Source organism: Rana temporaria, chromosome 1, assembly GCF_905171775.1.
Source record: "Rana temporaria chromosome 1, aRanTem1.1, whole genome shotgun sequence".
Lineage (NCBI taxonomy): Eukaryota > Metazoa > Chordata > Amphibia > Anura > Ranidae > Rana > Rana temporaria.
The window spans coordinates 670,908,855-670,929,288 of NC_053489.1; the positions used below are offsets into that span (position 1 = coordinate 670,908,855).

The 20,434-nt window shown below is 45.3% G+C and overlaps 1 protein-coding gene across 2 annotated transcripts in view; it reads left to right on the plus strand.

Annotated features, from left to right (window-relative positions):
• The window catches only part of LOC120924624 (gamma-crystallin-3-like), a 59,087-nt gene extending 52,914 nt beyond the window's left edge, over positions 1–6,173 (plus strand). For both annotated transcript variants that reach the window (XM_040335620.1, XM_040335621.1), the window contains 2 exons: positions 4,422–4,664; positions 5,832–6,173. In XM_040335620.1, the coding sequence (XP_040191554.1) occupies positions 4,422–4,664; positions 5,832–6,107 (519 nt within the window). In that variant the 3' untranslated portion in view covers positions 6,108–6,173. The remainder of the gene's footprint in view (positions 1–4,421; positions 4,665–5,831) is intronic.
• The last annotated feature ends 14,261 nt before the right edge of the window (positions 6,174–20,434 follow it).

Here is a 20,434-nt window from a genome sequence, read left to right on the forward strand (position 1 = left end):
AAAGAGATTATTTATGATTCGACCGCTGCTAGTTTAAGAAAAACAAGTAACTTTGTTAATACCTAGTATACATTTCAATCTTCGCTTTTTCCCCCCATGTAATATTACATCAAAACAATGTTTACATTTTAAAAAATGTCAAATGGACCAGAAACATTTTTACATTTCTACTATGGGTCCGTTTATTGGAATATAACTTTAAAACTTTGACCTTACTTAAAATAACAAATGTTATATATATATATATATTTTTTATTATTATTATTTTTTTTAGGGGAGGGGGGTGTTATTTTAGTTTCTATGGAATAGACAACATTACATTAAAATTAAGAGGAACATTTTATTTTTTGTTTTGACCAGTGCTAGATTTTTTTTAACCACATGCTATAGTTGAAACACAGCTACAGCGTAGGCTTACTTTGCTGTCCATGGACGTCCACCTGCGATCACGCTGCCTGCGTGCCCCCCTGCGGCGTGCAGTGGCAGGGATCTGTGATTGCTATGTCCTTCGGACAAGGATGATCACAGATCAGGGTAAAGGGCCATTCAAAGCAGACCTTTACCACATGATCAGCTGCATCCAATGACAGCTGATCATGATGTAAACACAAACCAGTTATCGGCATTCCTTTCCTCACGATGACAGCGCAAGAAGAGAGACAACAACCAGGATTGTGAGAAAGGAACAACTACACTGGTCATCAGGCCACTAATTATAAGTGTCCTGATTATCAGTGTAGTCCCAACAGTGCATACCAGTTCTGCCAATCAGTATCCACCAGTGCTGCCAATTAGTGCCCACCAGTGCTGCCAATCAATGCTCATCAGTGCTGCCTATCAGTGCCTCCTCATCAGTGTCACCTAGCAGTGCTGCCAATCAGTGATCAGCAGTGCTGCCTATCACTGCCTCCTAATCTACCAGTGCTGCTCATCAGTGCTGCCTATCAGCGCCCTTCAGTGCCCATTAGTGTCACCTATCAGTGTCACCTAAATGTGCCCATTAGTGCTGCCTCATCAGTGACAACCAGTGCCACCTCATCAGTGTCCATCAGTGAAGGAGAAAGGTTACCCGTTTGCAAAATTTTATAACAAACTATGAAAAACTAAATTTTTTTCAAAATGTTCTGTGATTTTTTCATTTGTTTAGCAAAAAATAAAAAACCCCAGTGGTGATTAAATACCACCAAAAGAAAGCTCTATTTGTGTGAAAAACAATGATAAAAATGTCATATGGGTACAAGTGTTGCATGACCGCGCAATTGTCATTCAAAGTGGGACAGCACTGAAAGCTGAAAATGGTCCTGGGCAGGAAGGGGGTGAAAGTGCCAAGTAGGCACCAAGTAGTAGTATTGATACAAAAAAATCACTGGCGCTCAATGGGAAATAACTAATATCCCATGAAATACTTGAAACCCTCGTATGGGCTGAGAACAGTCCGTGCTGCAGAGATCCGGATACCCTGAAGTACCACAAATACACAAATACACCAAAAAGGAAAACTCTGCGCTCCTGAAAGTTCACCAATTATAAATCCACTTAATGTTTGTGAAGAAAAAAACATACATTAACACTTTAATTTTCGGAAGATCCAGTCCTTTATATGGTTAAAAAAGGGAAAGTTTCCACAATGTACACAATATAATAAAAAAAGTATAAAAAAAACTTTCCAAATGTCTGCATCAGACCAGCATCCTCTTCAGACTTCAAATGGTTAAAGCTTGCGGTTTTAGTTTGTGGGCTGTCTAGCAAGACATCATTAGTGCAAATGGTGAGCACAGTACATTACCCAGCCAGATGTAAACATTGATCGAATGTCCTTCTCCTGGCTGATGTAACAATGTCCGGGATCCTAGGCTCTCTCCTATGCGGGTCTGGAAGCTTCACAGACCCGATAAATGTGACTGCTGGAGACACAGGGTGGATCAGCCTATCAGAAAGGACGCTCTCCCTGGGTGAACATGCAAGCGTCCCACGTCTGAGACGCTGTCTCAGTAAACCAGCTGTACTGCAGGGAGAAGTTTAGGCGCCCTCCAGTGGGCAAAATGCAGTATGCGCTTGTTGAAAAATCAACAGCGTTGCATGGCGATTAAAATAATCGGATATAAAAGTTCTTATGCATGAATAGGATCTTCCATCATAAAAGGGGGATATTAAGAGGGGTCCTAGAGTCTAGGACCCCTCTTAATATCCCCCTTTTATGATGGAAGATCCTATTCATGCATAAGAACTTTTATATCCGATTATTTTAATTGTTGTAATTTTAAAAAATATATTTTATTCTATAATTTGCCCTGGGTAAAATTACACTAACATTATGGGCCAGATCCACGTACAGCGGCGCATATTTGCGTCGGGCGTAGCGTATCTAAGATACACTACGCCGCCGTAACTTATTTTTTTTGTGTATCCTCAAAGAAAGCGCGCCGTAAGTTACGACGGCGTAGTGTATCTTTGGCGGCGTAAGGGCGCGCAATTCAAATGGATGTGATGGGGGCGTGTTTTATGTAAATACGTCTTGACCCGACGTAAATGACGTTTTTTTTCAACTGCGCATGCGCCGTCCGTGGGGGTATCCCAGTGTGCATGCTCGAAACTAAACCGGAACAAGCCAATGTTTACGACGGTGACGTCATTCTACGCAAATCCCTATTCGCGAACGACTTATGCAAACGACGTAAAAATTCTAAATTTGAAGCGGGAACGACGGCCATACTTAACATTGAGAACGCCACCATATAGCAGGGGTAACTATACGCTGGAAAAAGCCGAACGCAAACGATGTAAAAAAATGCGCCGGCCGGACGTACGTTAGTGGATCGCCGTATCTAGCTAATTTGCATACTCGGATTTCGACGGAAACGCCACCTAGCGGCCGGCGGAAAAATGCACCTACGATCCGACTGCGTACTAAGACGTACGCCAGTCGGATCGAGCCCAGATGCAGTCGTATCTTGTTTTGTAGATACAAAACAAAGATACGACGCGGGAACTTTGAAATTACGCGGCGTATCACTAGATACGCCGGCGTAATTATTCTGTGGATCTGGCCCATTGTATTTATGAAATTACACTTACAGACCATCTACAAATGTCATTTTACAGTGACATTATACATTGTTACATAGTATTTACTCAATAACACTTGCAGACTATCTGCAAATGTAGTTTACCCAGGAGTGAATTTTGAATTTATTTTGACAGCCACTCTTGCTGTTTTAAAAAAAAATAAGGCAAATTCCAAAAATGTCAGTTGGTAATAGCAACAGGGGGAATTGTGACAAGGGGAGAGAGGAGATGGATGTAAAAAATAGGATAATTTCATACATTTTCAGTTGACAAATTAATGTGTCATTGAGCACTTGGCAAAGGTGTGAGCTTAGTCAATCCATAACTTTGAGGGTTTCCTACAAGGCTTTAGAATTGTTTTTTTTTTATTTTATATATTTTTGCAATTTTGTATTACTACTTATTTAAACCTCCTGCATTCCCATGATAGTAAAGACGAGAACTGCATTCTCAGAGATTAAGAAACCGTAAAATATAGATCTATCTATATATTACTGTTTCTTAATTTCTAAAAGATATATATATATATATATATATATATATATATATATATATATATATATATAGAGGCCCGGATTCTTAAAGCACTTACGCCGACGTATCTACTGATACGCCGCGTAAGTGCACGGATGCGCCATCGTATCTATGTGCCTGATTCTGCAAGTCAGATAAGCCTGAATTTTGGCTTCATCCGACCGACGTAAGTTTCCTACGCCGTCGGAGCCTGGGCGCATATTTACGCTGGCCGCAAGGGGCGCTTCCATTGATTTACGCGTTGAATATGCAAATGACCAAGATACGCCGATTCACAAACGTACTTGCGCCCGTCGCAGTAGTATACGCCGTTTACGTAAAGCGTACGTCCGGCGTAAAGTTATTCCACCTATAGGAGGCGCATTCCCATGCAAAAGGAGGCGCATCCCATGCAAAGGTATGGACGACGGAACAGCCGTCGTATTTTACGTCGTTTACGTAGGACTACGTGAATAGGGCTGGGCGTAGGTTACGTTCACGTCATAGGCATTGAGCCGTCGTATCTTAGGGAGTATATGCGACGTGATTCTGTGCATGCGTGCGCATGCGCAGTTCGTTCGGCCCTTCATTTGCATGGGGTCACGGTTAATTTAAATGTATCACGCCCTCTAACTTCCTACTTTGAATTAGGCGGGCTTACGCCGGCCAATTTACGTTACGCTGGCGCAACGTAGGGAGCGAGTGCTTTGTGAATACTCAGCTTGCCTCTCAGAGTTCCGTCGGCGTAGTGCATATGAGATGCGCTACGCCGGTAGAAAGATGCGCCGAGCTACGTGAATCTGGCCCAAAATGTATATTATTATTATTTTTATTTTTAATAGATCATCTTCTTCGAGGACAGGAACTTCCAGGGTCGCTCTTACGAGTGCCACTCTGAATGTGCCGACCTGTCCTCATTCTTCAGACGCTGCAACTCCATCCGTGTGGATAGTGGGAACTGGATCCTGTATGAACTCCCCAACTACAGAGGACACCAGTACTTCCTCCATAGAGGGGACTATCCTGACTTCCAGCAATGGATGGGCTACAATGACTCCATTAGGTCTTGCCGTCTGAGCCCCCAGGTAAGAACATACAGGAGGACTCCTTTAGCTACAGCTGTATTTGTAATGGCAGCAAGATAACCATTGTGCAAGCTTAGGTTCCAAAATCTCTACAACATTCTTACACAATAGGGTCAATCTACTAGTATGCAGTATTTAAAAACTGAAACGTAAAGAGGAGTCCCCTCCCCCCACCAAAAAACAAAAAAAAGGCAGCAGCTGCAACTACTGTAGCTGCTGACTTTTTAATGTTAGGGCACTTACCTGTCCATGCCTTCAGTGGTGTCCTCACCCAAGCCGATCTTTTAATCGGCTCTTGGGTGCTGGCGCCGCCATCTTGGCTATGGGAAACCGGCAGTGAAGCCTTGCAGCAAATTGCATTGCACTTTGTGAATGGTCCGACTGTGGGGAGAAGAAGGGGGGTGAAAACTTCTGGCTCACTTTGTTGTGGCAAAGCGGGAGCTGGTACTTGTCAAAACCAGGTACTCGCTACCCCCTCCACCCAAAAGGTGCCAAATGTGTCAGCAGAGGTGGGAAAGGAGGCAGACAAGTGGAGCTTACCCTTTTTGGTGGAGCTCTGCTTTAAAAGGCTAATTGACTTTTATCTTGGGTACACAGGAACTGGCAACATTTTGCTACATGGGTGAAACTGTTGCCAGGCATCCTTTGATTGAAAGGATCCAGGTGGTAAATTGTCAGTTGAACAGTGGCTACATCCTATGAGATGCAGCCACTGTTTAGATATTATGACAGGCACTGCCTGTGGCTGACACAACAGTCAAGAAGGAGATTCCTCAATGCACTCTGGAAAAATTGCACTCTGAAATGCATATTATACATAGTAGTCTGGTATGGATTTTGAGAGGGTACATCACACAAAAAAAATGTGTGGGTTTTCCCTAAAAATCCATACCAGGCCCTTTATCTGAGCATGCAGCCTATCTGGCCAGGCGGGACACTGGCGGCGATCGGGTCGGCGGGACCCACGGTCACGGAGCTTCGGACCGGGTCACGGCGTGACCCACGTCTGGGCTCTTAAAGGCAACGTACAGGTACGTGCCTGTGCCCAGCCATGCCATTCTGCCGACGTATATGTGCAGGAGGCGGTCCTTAAGTGGTTAAAGGATTCTTGGTACATTTTTCAAAGATTTTCCCGAAGTAAATTCTGGCCCTATTTTTGTTTTACAGCATGAAGGTTCCTTCAGAATCAGGATCTACGAGAGAGAAGACTTCAGAGGTCAGATGATGGAGTTCACTGAGGATTGCCCTCATGTCCTTGAGAAATTCCGCTTCAATGACATCCACTCCATTCATGTTCATGATGGCTACTGGATGTTCTATGAGGAGCCCAACTACAGAGGACGTCAGTATTACCTGAGACCTGGAGAGTACAGGAGATACAGCGACTGGGGAGCCATAAGCCCCAGAATTGGGTCTTTCAGACGAGTGCACTACTTCCAGTAAAATAAAACCGCATCTAGACATTTGCTGAAACAAAAAACAGTGACAATAAAGAAACATGAAGCAAAATCTATACTGCTTTTTTTTTTCTTCAAAATTCCTTTTTTTCTGTAATGCTAAACATTTTACATACTATGCAAAAAACAAAACGTAGCGTTTAGGAGCATGTGAAGGGAAGACCATGAAAACCAAGTAGATCTTTCATTACCTCTGGGAATTACAGACCAGTTAGCCAAACATCAATAGTATGTAAGCTCTTGGAGGAGATGATGAGGGACTATTTACAAGATTTTAGTAATGAGAACGGAATCATTAGCAGTAATCAGCATGGATTCATGAAGAATCTTTCTTGCCAAACCAATCTATTAACCTTCTATGAGGAGGTGAGTTGCCATCTAGATAAAGGAGAGGCCCGTAGACATGGTGTATCTGGATTTTGTAAAAAGTATTTGACACAGTTCCCCATAAACGTTTGCTACACAAAATAAGGTCCGTCGGCATGGAACATAGGGTGAAATGGATTGGTACATGGATTGAAAACTGGCTACAAGGGCGAGTTCAAAGGGTGGTGATAAATTGGGAGTACTCAGAATGGTCAGGGGTGGGTAGTGGGGTCCCCCAGGGTTCTGTGCTGGGGCCAATCCTATTTAATTTGTTCATAAACAACCTGGAGGATGGGGTAAGCAGTGCAATCTCAGGATTTGTGGACGATACTAAGCTAAGCAGGATGTGGAAACCTTGCAAAAAGATCTGAACAAATGAATGGGGTGGGCAACTACATGGCAAATGAAGTTTAATGTAGAAAAATGAAAAATAATGCATTTGGGTGGCAAAAATATGAATGCAATTTATACACTGGCGGGAGAACCTCTGGGGGGAATCTAGGATGGAAAAGGACCTGGGGGTCCTAGTAGATGATAGACCCAGCAATGGCTTGCAATGCCAAGCTTCTGCTAACAAAGCAAACAGAATATTGTCATTCATTAAAAAGGGGATTAACTCCAGAGATAAAACGATAATTCTCCCGCTCTACAAGACTCTGGCCTGGCCGCGCCTGAAGTATGCCGTCCGGTTCTGGGCACCAGTCCTCAGGAAGGATGTACTGGAAATGGAGAGAGTACAAAGAAGAGCAACAAAGTTAATAAAGGGTCTGGAGGACATTAGTTATGAGGAAAGGTTGCGAGCACTGAACTTATTCAATCTGGAGAAGAGACGCTTGTGAGGGGATATGATTTCAATCTACAAATACCGTATTGGTGACCACACAATAGGGATAAAACTTTTTCGCGGAAAGGAGTTTAAAAAGACAAGTGGCCACTCATTAAAATTAGAAGAAAATAAGTTTAACCTTAAACTACGGTAGAAGGTTCTTTACTGTAAGAGCGGCAAGGATGTGGAATTCCCTTCCACAGGTGGTGGTCTCAGCGGGGGCATCGATAGTTTCAAGAAACTATTAGATAAGCACCCAAACGGCCACAACATACAGGGATATACATAGCAATACTGACATATACAGGCATACCCCGCTTTACGGACACTCACTTTACGTACACTCGCGAGTACGGACATGCCCGCGAGTGTACGTAAAGTGCCTCACAAGTACAAATATTCCCGCGCCGTGCACCCGCATTAGACGGAACTGAAGTTCTGAGCACTTAGCCTGCTCAGTTCCAGTGTGCTCTTTCTGTATCCTGGCTGCCTCCCCACCTCCAGTGACATCACATCCCCTCAGGCTTCCCTGTCAGCCACAGAATGCCATCCAGCCTCTCAATAGCAATGTCCTTTGTGCACAGCGCGATGTCCGGGGGATGGATTGGAGCGGCCCCCCTTGCATCAGATGAGCTTATTTACATGTGAGTGTTCCCCTGATGCCCCCACTAAAGCCCCTGGCACCCCCACTACAGCCTAGAAGTGAAAAAAGGCATTGCTTCACTTTAAGTACATTTTCATTTTACATCAATGCTCTGGTCCCGTTGTGTACGTAAAAGTGGGGTATGCCTGTAATCACACACATATGTTGGACTTGATGGACCTGTGTCTTTTTTCAACCTCACCTACTATGTAACTATGTAACTTTAATACCTGCATTAAACACGTAATACGGCAATGCCATCAGTTTTTTTTATTAAAGACAATTCCACCTTTTTATCATTAGCCACTTACTGCCTGTAGAACGTCATATTATGTCCTGGACTTTGAGTGGAGATATCTGAATGATGCCTGCAGCTACAGTCATCTGTCAGATGGTCGGGAACCAGATGGTCACCCGGCCATCTCTATGACCGTCGGAGGCCGAAAACGACATCATGACATCACATCTGGTAAACTCCAAACTAACTTGTAAACACCATCAAGAACTGCACAGGCACTAGGATTTACATGATTGTGCCATCCATCTCAGCTTTGGAAGGGGATAGTGACCCTGGAAGATGCCTGAACATAGATTGTTCCATCCTTCTAAAGAAAAGTAGACAAAGGCATTATCAGGGGGAGTTCTGTGATCTCTGTGAAAGGTAATAAATACCTGAAATGTGTTACATCTAACATTACCCAGTGTGCATGTCAGTGTCTGCTGGTGCTTCAAATTTTTTGGGGGCGCAAACAAACGAAAAAAAAAAAACATCAATTGCAGCCACTGTGCCCATCAAACGTAGCCACTGTGCCTATCAAACGCAGCTACCGTACCCATCAATTGCCGCCAATGTGCCCATCAATTGCCGCCACTGTGCCCATCAATTGCCGCTACTGTGCCCATCAATTTCTGCCAGTGTGTCCAATTGCCGCTACTGTGCCCATCATTTACTGCCAGTGTGCTCATCAATTGCCCTTACTGTGCCCATCAATTGCTGCCAGTGTGCCCATCATTTGCTGCCAATGTGCCCATCAATTGCCGCTACTGTGCCCAAATTCTGCCAGTGTGCCCTCCACCCACCCGGCACTTACCTGTCTCATGGGGCAGCAGGTTGCGGCGGCGATGTCCGCCACGCTCCTCGATGTCTTCTCCTCTCTTCCCATCCTCTGCTATGATTGGACGCCTGATAGGCTTCCAATCACAGCACCTGTCATTTCAGCCAATCAGGTGACAGGTAACAGACCCGAGCACCTGAGTGGCTGAGAGGCGGTTCAGTGTTAGGAAATCGAATATTCATTTGCTTTCCGAACACAGCGCTGAGTGAACTGCGAGCGCCCAGCATGGTGCCCGCTGTTCACCTTTTTAGACAGCTATTAGAACCTAAAAAAATACCCCGCCACTGTAATTCAGGTGCCCGGCGCCTGAAAAGGGGCCAGGCACCTAAATAGGGGGTGGCAGCGGCAACCATAGATAGATTCATGCAATGCATGAAACTATCTATGGTGATAGACAGGTGGTAGGAGAGAGGGGGCGGCGCCCGTGCGCCCCTTATGGATGCACCGCCACTGGTGCATGTGGAAGGAAACGTAGACCTGATGCTGGGTACTCTTTTAAGTGAACCTGTGCTTAGCTCAAAAAGGGAAAAGCAACAGGGTCCCTTTAATGCCAGCTCCAAATATCCTTTCTTCACTCCTCAACTGTTTGGAAAAAATTAAGAAACTGATATGTGAGCCTAGGTGGCTCCAGTTAGAGCTTACACAGGGTGTATGACTCTCCCCAGAGACTGACATGTCTCTGTCACTTTGCTTTTTCCTCCTATTAGCATACTCCTTGCACTCCAAATAACCAGATTGGTTCCTTGTGGTGCTTCTCCTTCCTGCAACCTGAGCTCTGCTGTACAGGGGACTGTAAGTGGGTGAAGATGGACCTTGTCATGAATGTACAGATCAGTATGCACATGTGAATAAGGCCTTAAAAAAATCTATTGAACAACTTTAGTGACACTGCATTTGTAGCACCCTCCTAGATAGGTGCTAGGTTAGGTAAATCTAGTTACGGGCTTACTATAATTAGTTGAGCTGCATGTGAGTGTTTTGGTCTGTTCTGTGTTTCACTGGCTGTGCTTCACTGCTTCCCCCTGTCTATCTGAAAAGGTTCTGGAAAAGAGTGGACCGGGAGAGTTAAATTAGCAGCTAAATATTTATGCAGCCCTGGCCATACCCTCTAGAGACGTGCCCAGATGGTGGCTAGGAAGGAACATAAATACTCTTGAGACTGGAATCAGGGAGGTTCTTGTCCTACAGGAGGAGATCCAAGCCTGGAAGGGGAATGTCCTTCCGTACAGGCTTGCCGTGTGTCTGCTGTGTATTTAGGTCCCAACTAAGCTAGCTGGAGGGGCCAACAGTTGATGGAGCTGACTGAGGGACTTTCGTCTAGGGATCTGTTCTGGTATCACTGTAAAAGTGTATGAAAGATATTTGGAAGGAGGCATCCAAAGGACATTAGCGAGTATGGACCGGAGTGAGTGATCCTAGAGACTGCGTGCAGCAGACTGGGTGCTAAACTCAGTATTGCTCAAAGGGAACATTGTGCCTGGTGTTCTGGCAGAGCACAGTTCACTAATTATTTGTTGAAGGACTCTGTTCACTATAACAGAAGGAAGATTATTGCTCTCACATTGCTACTAAAGTATTCCACAGTTATCCCACTCCTGACCAAGTTCAAGTTTGGCAATAAAGGATCAATAGCAGTGGCGGTTGGTGCTCAAAATTTTTGGGTGGGGCGCAAACTAAAAAACAAAACAAAAAAACAATTGCAGCCCCACTGTGCCCATCAAATGCAGCCACTGTGCCATGCCATCAAACGCAACCACTGTGCCATGTCATCAAATGTCACCACTTTGCCATCAATTGTCACCACTGTGCCCATCAATTGTCACCACTGTGCCCATCAATTGTCACCACTTTGCCATCAATTGCCACCACTATGCCATGCCATCAATTGTCACCACTGTGCCCATCAATTGTCACCACTGTGCCCCACAATTGTCGCTACTGTGCCCCGCAATTGTCGCCACTGTGCCCAGTAAAATGCCCCCCCCCCCCCGGAACTTACCTTTCTGGTGTCAGCCGTGCTTCTACCATCCCTCAATGTCCCTTGTCCAGTCCCTCGTCCCGCCCTCGATGACGCTTCAGCCAATCAGGTTACCGATTACCAGAATCAGATTACCTGATTGGCTGAGACGCCTGTCAGTCTTATCCCGAGAATAAGCATTCAGGAAGCCGACTACAGCCTCACGGCTGTACTCGGAAAGCCTATCAGAGCCACTGGCTCTGATAGGCACTTCCGCACAGCCAACCAGCTGCCGTTATTCAGCTGGCTGGCGCTCAACATCCGGCCAGCTGAATAGTGGGCGGCAGCGGCGAAAATATATAGATTCATACAATGCATGAATCTATATATTTTAGTGGCTGTGCGAGAGCCAGAAGGGGCGGCGCTCCGGCGCCCTCTATGGACGAACCGCTCCTGATCAGAAGAGCATACCCCTAGACCAGTGGTTCTCAACCTTTTAGTGCCGTGACCCCTTGATAGAATTTCAAGGGTTGTAGGGACCCCTAACATTATTTTCAGCACCCAAGGCAAGTAATTTGCGCCCCCTAACCCGCGGACATTTAGCTCTCCCCGAGTCCCTTCCACTCGTACAATATTATAACCCCTTATGGTACATTTTAGGATGTTCCCCTCTTTCTCTTTGTTCTCCTTTCTTTCCCTTTTATCTCTCTCTATCCTAATTTCTTGTTTTTTTCCCCTCATCCCAAGACATGCTGGTAGGTAAATTGGATCTTGTCCAAATTGGCCCAGTATATATATGTATATCTGTGTGTATGACTGTGTGTCCCAAGCGTGTCACGATCCTACGGGGTAAAATGACCGCACCAGCCAAGCAGACTCTGGGGCTGGAAAAAGCGCCTAGAGGCGATTCAGTTCGCATGAGTAGCGCTATACAAGTCATTCATTCATTCATTCCTCTCTCTAGCCGTCTTTCTTGTTCTTTCTCTCATTCTTTCTCTCCCTTTTTCTTTGTTCCTTCCCCTCTTTTCTCTCCAATCCATGTATTCTCTATTTTTAGTCCTTCTCTTACTCCGTGGTGGGTGGGGGGAATGGCATGAGTGGCAGTGCGGGGGGGGGGGGGGGGTTCTGATCAGCCAACTTGGGTGCTCTTGATGAAAGTCATCTGCTGATCTGAGAACTGCAGTGGGGACTTTTAATGGCAACTATGATCACGTTACTCATGTTAATAACTGTGTCTCCGATATTGTGGTGTCTTGCAGCAGTGACACCTATCCCAAAATCAGGAGATAGGGGCTCCTCCAGCCCCTCCCACTTCACATTCCTCACTCTAGTCTCTGCCCCCCAGCCATGCCGTGAACTGAATGGGTGGCTGCGAAGAGGCTGAGTGGGTGGCACAGGCTCCAGAGACAGCCCTGCTGGGCAGCCGCAAAAAGGCTGGTGGTGCGGGTTTCAAGAACAGCCCAGGATTTGGTGACCCCTGGCAAATCACCATTTGACCCCCAGGTTGAGAACCACTGCCCTAGACTATTCATTGAGCCAAAAGAAGTGACTGTGATTATGTGTCTGGCTGCAGTACAACTACGGAGAAAAACCTTAGGGAGCTAAAACTATGAGCTCCTGTTGGAGTGAGCAATTCATATTGATCTACAGTCAGCCTATCTTACTGTCATTATTAAAGTGGTTGTATATCCTCTCCGGCTACTTTTACCTACAGGTAAGTCTAGATTAAGGCTTACGGTTTAGGAGATATTTGCCAAAAAGAATGCGCCGCTGTCTACATTTTAAACATGACAAATTATGTATTTATAATACGTATACTCTTCATCTACAATAACAAATTAAAAGAATTATTAAAAATATAAACAAATAAATAAATAAAAAACACAAATCTTTTGCTATGAATGAAAAGCCTTGGGTTTTGGAAACTTCTTGGACTTTAACCACTTCCTGCCCAAGGACGTCATATGACGTCCTGGACGTTCAGTGGGGGATATCTGAATGATGGGGGCAGCTACAGGCATCATTCAGATATCCATCTCTTCAGCCGGCGATTCTGTGCACCAGAAGAATGATCATAGTGGCAGTTCCACCGCTTGATCGTTCTTATAGGCGACGGGACGGGACATCCCCCCTCCAGCCGCCATCCGGTGCTTCTCCGGGCTCTCCCGTGCCATCGGAGACCCGGAGAAACGATCTGCCGATGCCGGATGGGAGGCATTGAGATGACTGGTGTCCAGATGGTCACCAGTCATCTGTATGATCGTCGGATGCCTGGGCACGATGTTATGACGTCACGCCCGGGTACCAGAATGTAAACAAAGCCGCAATCGCGGCCGTAAGCATGAGATCTGTGAATTTTTTCCATGATCTCATGCTTTCCAGCCTGGAGGAGAGATGTGGGGTCTTATTGACCCTGCATCTCTCCATAAAGAGGACCTGTCATACACTATTCCTATTACAAGGGAAGTGTAAAAATAAAATAAATTAAGTAAAATAAAAAATAAAATATATATATATTTTTGTAAACGCCCCCATCCCCAGTAGCTCACGTTCAGAAGAGAACACACATGTAAGTCCCGCCCACATATGTAAACACCGTTCAAACCACACATGTGAGGTATCGCCGCGTGCGTTAGAGCGCCAGCAACAATTTTAGTACTAGACCTCCTCTCTAACTCTAAACTGGTAACCTGTAAAAAAAAAAAAAATAAGCAATGCCTATGGAGATTTTTAAGTACTGAAGTTTGGCGCCATTCCATGAGTGTGCGCAATTTTAAAGCGTGACATGTTAGGTATCTATTTACTCGGCGTAACTTAATCTTTTACATTATACAAAAAAATTGGGCTAACTTTACTGTTTTGTTATCTTTTAATTCATGAAACAGTTTTTCCCCCAAAAAAGGCGTTTGAAAAATGATTGCGCAAATACCGTGCAAGATAAAAAGTTGCAATGACCGCCATTTTTTTCCCTAGGGTGTCTTCTAAAAAAACATGTATAGTGTTTGGGGGTTCTGAGTAATTTTCGAGCAAAGAAATTATGATTTTTGCATGTTAGAGAGAAGTGCCAAAATAGGCCCGGTATGGAAGTGGTTAAAAATGCCTTGTTAACCCTTCATGCACTTGTGTGCACTTTTATTTGTGACAATGGATAACACAAAATTTGCCCTGACAGAAATACAGGAGCTGCTGGATTTTCACGATAGCCAGGCAACTAGGTTTTTGAGAAAGTCAACAATGGATACTTATTCTAGTTAAACATCACAGAAGTGTTTTTTTATGAATCCACCAGCAGATGTCAGTGTTGTACAGATATCTTATATCAAATCTTTTCCAGTTTCTGATGCAGCTCTCTGTAGAAGAAGATGGCCTATTTTAGGGTAAAGCCCAACTCTAGCTTTAGAATTAATTTTGTTAGATGTTTCTGTAAAAAAAAGAAAGAAAAATTAACCACTTCAGCCCTGGACCATTTGGGTGGTCAAAGATCAGGCCACTTTTTGCGATTCGGCACTGCGTCGCTTAAACTGATAATTGCGCGGTTGTGCGACGTGGCTCCCAAACAAAATAGGCGTCCTTTTTTCCCCACAAATAGAGCTTTCTTTTTTGGTGGTATTTGATCACCTCTGCGTTTTTTTTTTTTTTGCGCTATAAACAAAAATAGAGCGACAATTTTGAAAAAAATTCTATATTTTTTACTTTTTGCTATAATAAATATCTCCCAAAAAATATATAAAAACATTTTTTTTCCTCAGTTTAGGCCGATACGTATTCTTCTACGTATTTTTGGTAAAAAAATTGCAATAAGCATTTACTGATTGGTTTGCGCAAAAGTTATAGCGATTACAAAATAGGGGGTAGTTTTATGGCATTTTTATTAATAATTTTTTTACTGTTTATTGCTTATTGCTTGTATATTGCTTGTTGAAATCAACGCATAAAACAACAATATCACACCATAAAACCAAAACAGTACAAAAAACCATAGAAATGACATAAGACCAAAGGAGAGACAACACACAATTCCCCACACAAACAGATCTAGCAGTGCTTCCCTCTAGAATGACCCTAACCTCACTCATCCTATCAATCTGCCTCTGCCCACAGATAGGTTTTTAGATCCCTCCTGAATGTGGGTATGGGGGGGCAGGGCTTTTTCTGTCCTTGGCCCGAGAGAATGGAATCTACTTCCCCTAAGTCTTAGACAGAGTCCTGACCTACCTTGGTCTGATCATGCAATTTTATTGTTTGATATAGATCTTCCAGGTGGGGGCGATAATGAAGGAGTTCAGCATAAAGTTGCTACCTTCCGAAGTTTTAAAGACTTCCCCCAAGAGCTATTTAATCAACATTTAGCAACAGAATTAGCTAGATCTTTTTACACGTACAATTGCCGCTTTATAACCGCGCATGAAGATTCTCCATTTTATAAGGTTAGGTTTGGACTGGTTTTTCCGCCACGTTCTTTCCAGGGCTCGTCCCTTTTTCCTTAAGTCAGCCAGATCAGGAGAGAACCAGTCTGCTGAGCCCAGTTTTCTACCTTTTTTTGCTTTTCGGGACTGTACTGGAGCTACTATATCCAGGGCTGCTGCTATACCATAATGCATCATCTGAAAAAACTCATCAGTTTTTGTTTTACCTTCTGAGTTATTAGCTAATTCTGTTGCTAAATGTTGATTAAATAGCTCTTGGGGGAAGTCTTTAAAACTTCGGAAGGTAGCAACTTTATGCTGAACTCCTTCATTATCGCCCCCACCTGGAAGATCTATATCAAACAATAAAATTGCATGATCAGACCAAGGTAGGTCAGGACTCTGTCTAAGACTTAGGGGAAGTAGATTCCATTCTCTCGGGCCAAGGACAGAAAAAGCCCTGCCCCCCCATTTTTTCAGCCGACTCTTTGGCTGTTCCAAACGGAATTGGCAGCTCCATCTAAGGGAGCGGCCAGTAACATGTCTATTCAATTTCTCACATAGATAGGCGGGTCCTAGCCCGTGAAACGCTTTAAAAACAAATGTTAGAATTTTAAAACGCACCCTCTGACCAACTGGCAGCCAATGCAGGGCAGCCTGATGTCTCGCGGTGGGGCAGTGGCCTCTGAGATTTAATGCAAGCCTTACCGCCTGATTCTGGACTTTTTGAAGTCTCCTAATTTGGACTTGAGGCAGTCCAGCCAGGAGACCATTACAATAGTCCAGATGTGGAAGGACCAGAGCGCGCACTACCGAGATCCTTTCCAGGTCTGACAGAAAAGGCAAAATGCGGTAAAGAAGCCGCATCTTAAAATGGCAGGTCTTGACAACCTGACCGACATAGGGGATTAGCGTCAAGTCGCTATCAATTAGGACCCCTAGTGTCCCCACCGTGTCGGCCGTCCGCGGGCACACCCCTGCCCCATCAGGCCATGATAACACCCAGTGTCCCCCAGGAATATTGCCTGATCTCAGAACCTCGGTTTTGGCCTGGTTTAGCTGCAGGTAATTAGCTGCCATCCAGTTTTTTATGATCTCTAAACCTGCAACCAACTTGGCCTCCGCCTCTGGCTCGTTGGTCGAGATTCTGGAGAACAACTGGGTGTCATCCGCATAGGACTGAAATCTAAGTCCCAAATTTGCGATCACCGCCAGTAGAGGGCGAAGATAGATGTTAAAGCGAAGAGGGGAAAGCGGGGACCCCTGAGGCACCCCACAAGTCACCTTAATAGGCTCCGAGTAGAAGTCCCCCAGTTTCACCCTATACTCCCTCTCCTCTAAAAACGACTTAAACCATTTCAAGGCCTGGTCACTCACCCTTGCCACCTCCTGAAGACGTGTCAGCAGGATCCGGTGATTTACCGTGTCGAACGTGGCTGACAGGTCCAAGAGGATGAGGATTGAGTGGGCCCCCCGGTCCGCGTCGACCAGTAGATGGTCAATGACATCCAGCAACGCCGTCTCCGTCCCATGTTTGGGCCGGAAACCGGACTGCCACTTATCGAACAGATTGCCCTCCTCCATGCAAAGCTGCAGCTGACCACAGACAACCTTCTCCATTATCTTGGCTGGAAAGGATAGCCCTGTGATAGGCCTAGACTTCTCCGGGTCAGAGGGATCGGTACCACCTTTTTTTAAGATAGGAGTAACAATTGCCTGTTTAAAAAATCTAGGAATGGTACCGTCCACTAGAGAGCAATTGATAAGATCAGCTAAAACTGGGGCTAAAATCACACAGGCTTCTTTAAACACCTGGCCTGGACACGGGTCGGAAGGAGGAGCTGAAGCCTTAGATTTCCCAACTAAATCCAAGATTTCTATGGCTGAAACTGTCCTAAAATCAAATTCTGAAACCAGAATTTCTGGTACCCTTGTCGCCGACGGGGGTGACCTCGTCATCTCCAGTTCAGCACTTACCTGGCCTTCAAGGCCCTTATATATTTTAATTATTTTATTCACAAAAAAGTCTGCAAACTCTTGGGCTTTCTTTTTAGAAGCCTTCACCTCCAACTGGGCTGCCTGTGGACTGGCGAAATTCCTCACTATCCTAAACAACTCCTGAGGGTTGTTACCTGCAGCCTCAATCCTAGCTGATATATAAGATCTTTTTACACGTACAATTGCCGCTTTATAACCGCGCATGAAGATTCTCCATTTTATAAGGTTAGGTTTGGACTGGTTTTTCCGCCACGTTCTTTCCAGGGCTCGTCCCTTTTTCCTTAAGTCAGCCAGATCAGGAGAGAACCAGTCTGCTGAGCCCAGTTTTCTACCTCTTTTTGCTTTTCGGGACTGTACTGGAGCTACTATATCCAGGGCTGCTGCTATACCATAATGCATCATCTGAAAAAACTCATCAGTTTTTGTTTTACCTTCTGAGTTATTAGCTAATTCTGTTGCTAAATGTTGATTAAATAGCTCTTGGGGGAAGTCTTTAAAACTTCGGAAGGTAGCAACTTTATGCTGAACTCCTTCATTATCGCCCCCACCTGGAAGATCTATATCAAACAATAAAATTGCATGATCAGACCAAGGGTAGGGGGCCACATTCCGCAGGGATATATCTATATCCCTGGAAAGTATTACATCCAGAGTGTGTCCCAGCATATGAGTAGATTCCTGTCTTCAGGATAGATAAGTCCAGCTCATCTCCTCTTTGACGGAACAGACAGGCTTCGGCTAAATCTGGTTTGTCTAACCACACATTAAAATCACCCAACAAAAGTGTGGGGGCCGATTTACAAAGGGCATTATCTGCCCAGGTCCAGAAAAACTCTAGTGCCAAAGCCTTCCTGACAGGTGAAATATATATAATGTGTATATCATAAAAAATATTAACTGCACATTCTAATTGCAGGGATAGAATTTCACAACCCATTCCTTGAGTCTCATTCCTTTTTTTTTATAGTAAAAACATCCTTAAAAATAATAGCAGTCCCACCTCCCCGCCCATTAACCCTATTTTGAGTAAGTATCTTGTACCCCGACGGTACTGCTGCAGATAAAGCAGGAGTGCTTGCTTCCGTCGGCCATGTTTCAGTTATACATAGGAAATCGCAATCATGTTTCTTAATTACATCAAAAATATTGTTTGCATGGACCACTAAGGAGCGAACATTTATTAAGGCCCATTTACTATTGCCCACCAGTCTCCCTGCTGAATCTTTATAGTGGGCTTTGTCAGGGCCACACTGAGCTTTCCCCTCCAAACGTGCTTCCTTCCGTATGCTTTTTAAATAGGTTCTTAGGCCCCATACACACGAGAGGATTTATCCGCGAATATGGTCCAGCGGACCGTTTCCGCGGATAAATCCTCTCGAGGATTTCAGCGGATATCCATGCGATGGAGTGTACTTACCATCGCATTGAAATCCGCGCTGAAATCCTCTGGCGATGACGTGTCGCGCCGTCGCCGCGATTATGACGCGGCGACGTGCGCGACGCTGTCATATAAGGAATTCCACGCATGCGTCGAATCATTATGACGCATGCGGGGGATCCCTTCGGACGGATGGATCCGGTGAGTCTATACAGACCAGCGGATCCATCCGTTGGGATGGATTCCAGCAGATAGATTTGTTTAGCATGTCAGCAAATATTCGATCTGCTGGAATCCATCCCAGGGGATAAATATCCGCGGAAACAGATCCGCTGGAGTGTACACACCATAGGATCTATCCGCTGAAACCCATTCGCTGGGATTTTTCAGCAGATGGATTCTATCGTGTGTATGGGGCCTAAGCCCTCGACAGGGACCATAGGCCCCCTCGGTATGTTGATGTCCCTTGTTAATGCAATTCAGAAACGCAGCTTTTAATCCATCTGGCTCCACTGAGCCATTTTTGTAAAACTGTAACAAGTCCATTTCTGATATTTGTATCCTAGGGGCAAAAAAAGAGTACTTTAGAGAGTCAAATAAATGTATCGGGGTGTCACTTACAATTTTAATACTGTCTGTAATGTCTTAGATTCTTTCCAGTTTTGGGAACCATCCGCTTGGTGTACACCCTCGCCGGTCGCAGAACACGCGCTGTGTTTCCAGTTCCCTTCTGCTTGGAAAGATCAGTCTGGCAGCGTTTTACACCCTCGCCAGTCGCGGACGCCCGCAGACGCCGCTCCCTTTGTCGTGCCCTTCGGCGCGCCAAGGGCGCGGCGCCGCCGCTGCACGTCAGTGCTCTGGCCCAGATTATGAAGGGCGGGCAGGTGGGGCTGATGAAAACTAGCCACCTGCGGGGGGCGGAGCCTAGGCGGAGCCCAGACGGGGCTCTGGCAGATGGAAACGCCTGCTCCCACGCCTCCCAGCAGTTTATCACAGGCCAAGTCACAGGGGTTGCAGAAACACAACAAACACTGGAGAAACAGCAGGACATGTAGACAGGCAGCGCCGACAGCCGTGAGCTGGCAGGTCTGGATAGCGCGTCAGTGCTCTGGCCCAGATTATGAAGGGCGGGCAGGTGGGGCTGATGAAAACGAGCCACCTGCGGGGTGCGGAGCCCAGACGGGGCTCTGGCAGATGGAAACGCCTGCTCCCACGCCTCCCAGCAGTTTATCACAGGCCAAGTCACAGGGGTTGCAGAAACACAACAAACACTGGAGAAACAGCAGGACGTGTAGACAGGCAGCGCCGGCAGCCGTGAGCTGGCAGGTAATGACGGCGATCAGCGATTTTTTTTCGTGACTGCGACATTATGGCGGACACAACGGACACTTTTGACAAATTTTTGGGACCATTGTCATTTTCACAGCGATCCGTGCTATAAAAATACACTGATTACTGTGAAAATTACAATTGCAGTTTAGGAGTTAACCACTAGGGGGCGCTGAAGGGGTTAAGTGTGACCTCATATGTGTTTCTAACTGTAGGGGGGGCGGGGCTGGACGTGTGACGTCATTGATCGTCTTTCCCTATATCAGGGAACAGACAAACAATGACACTGACACTG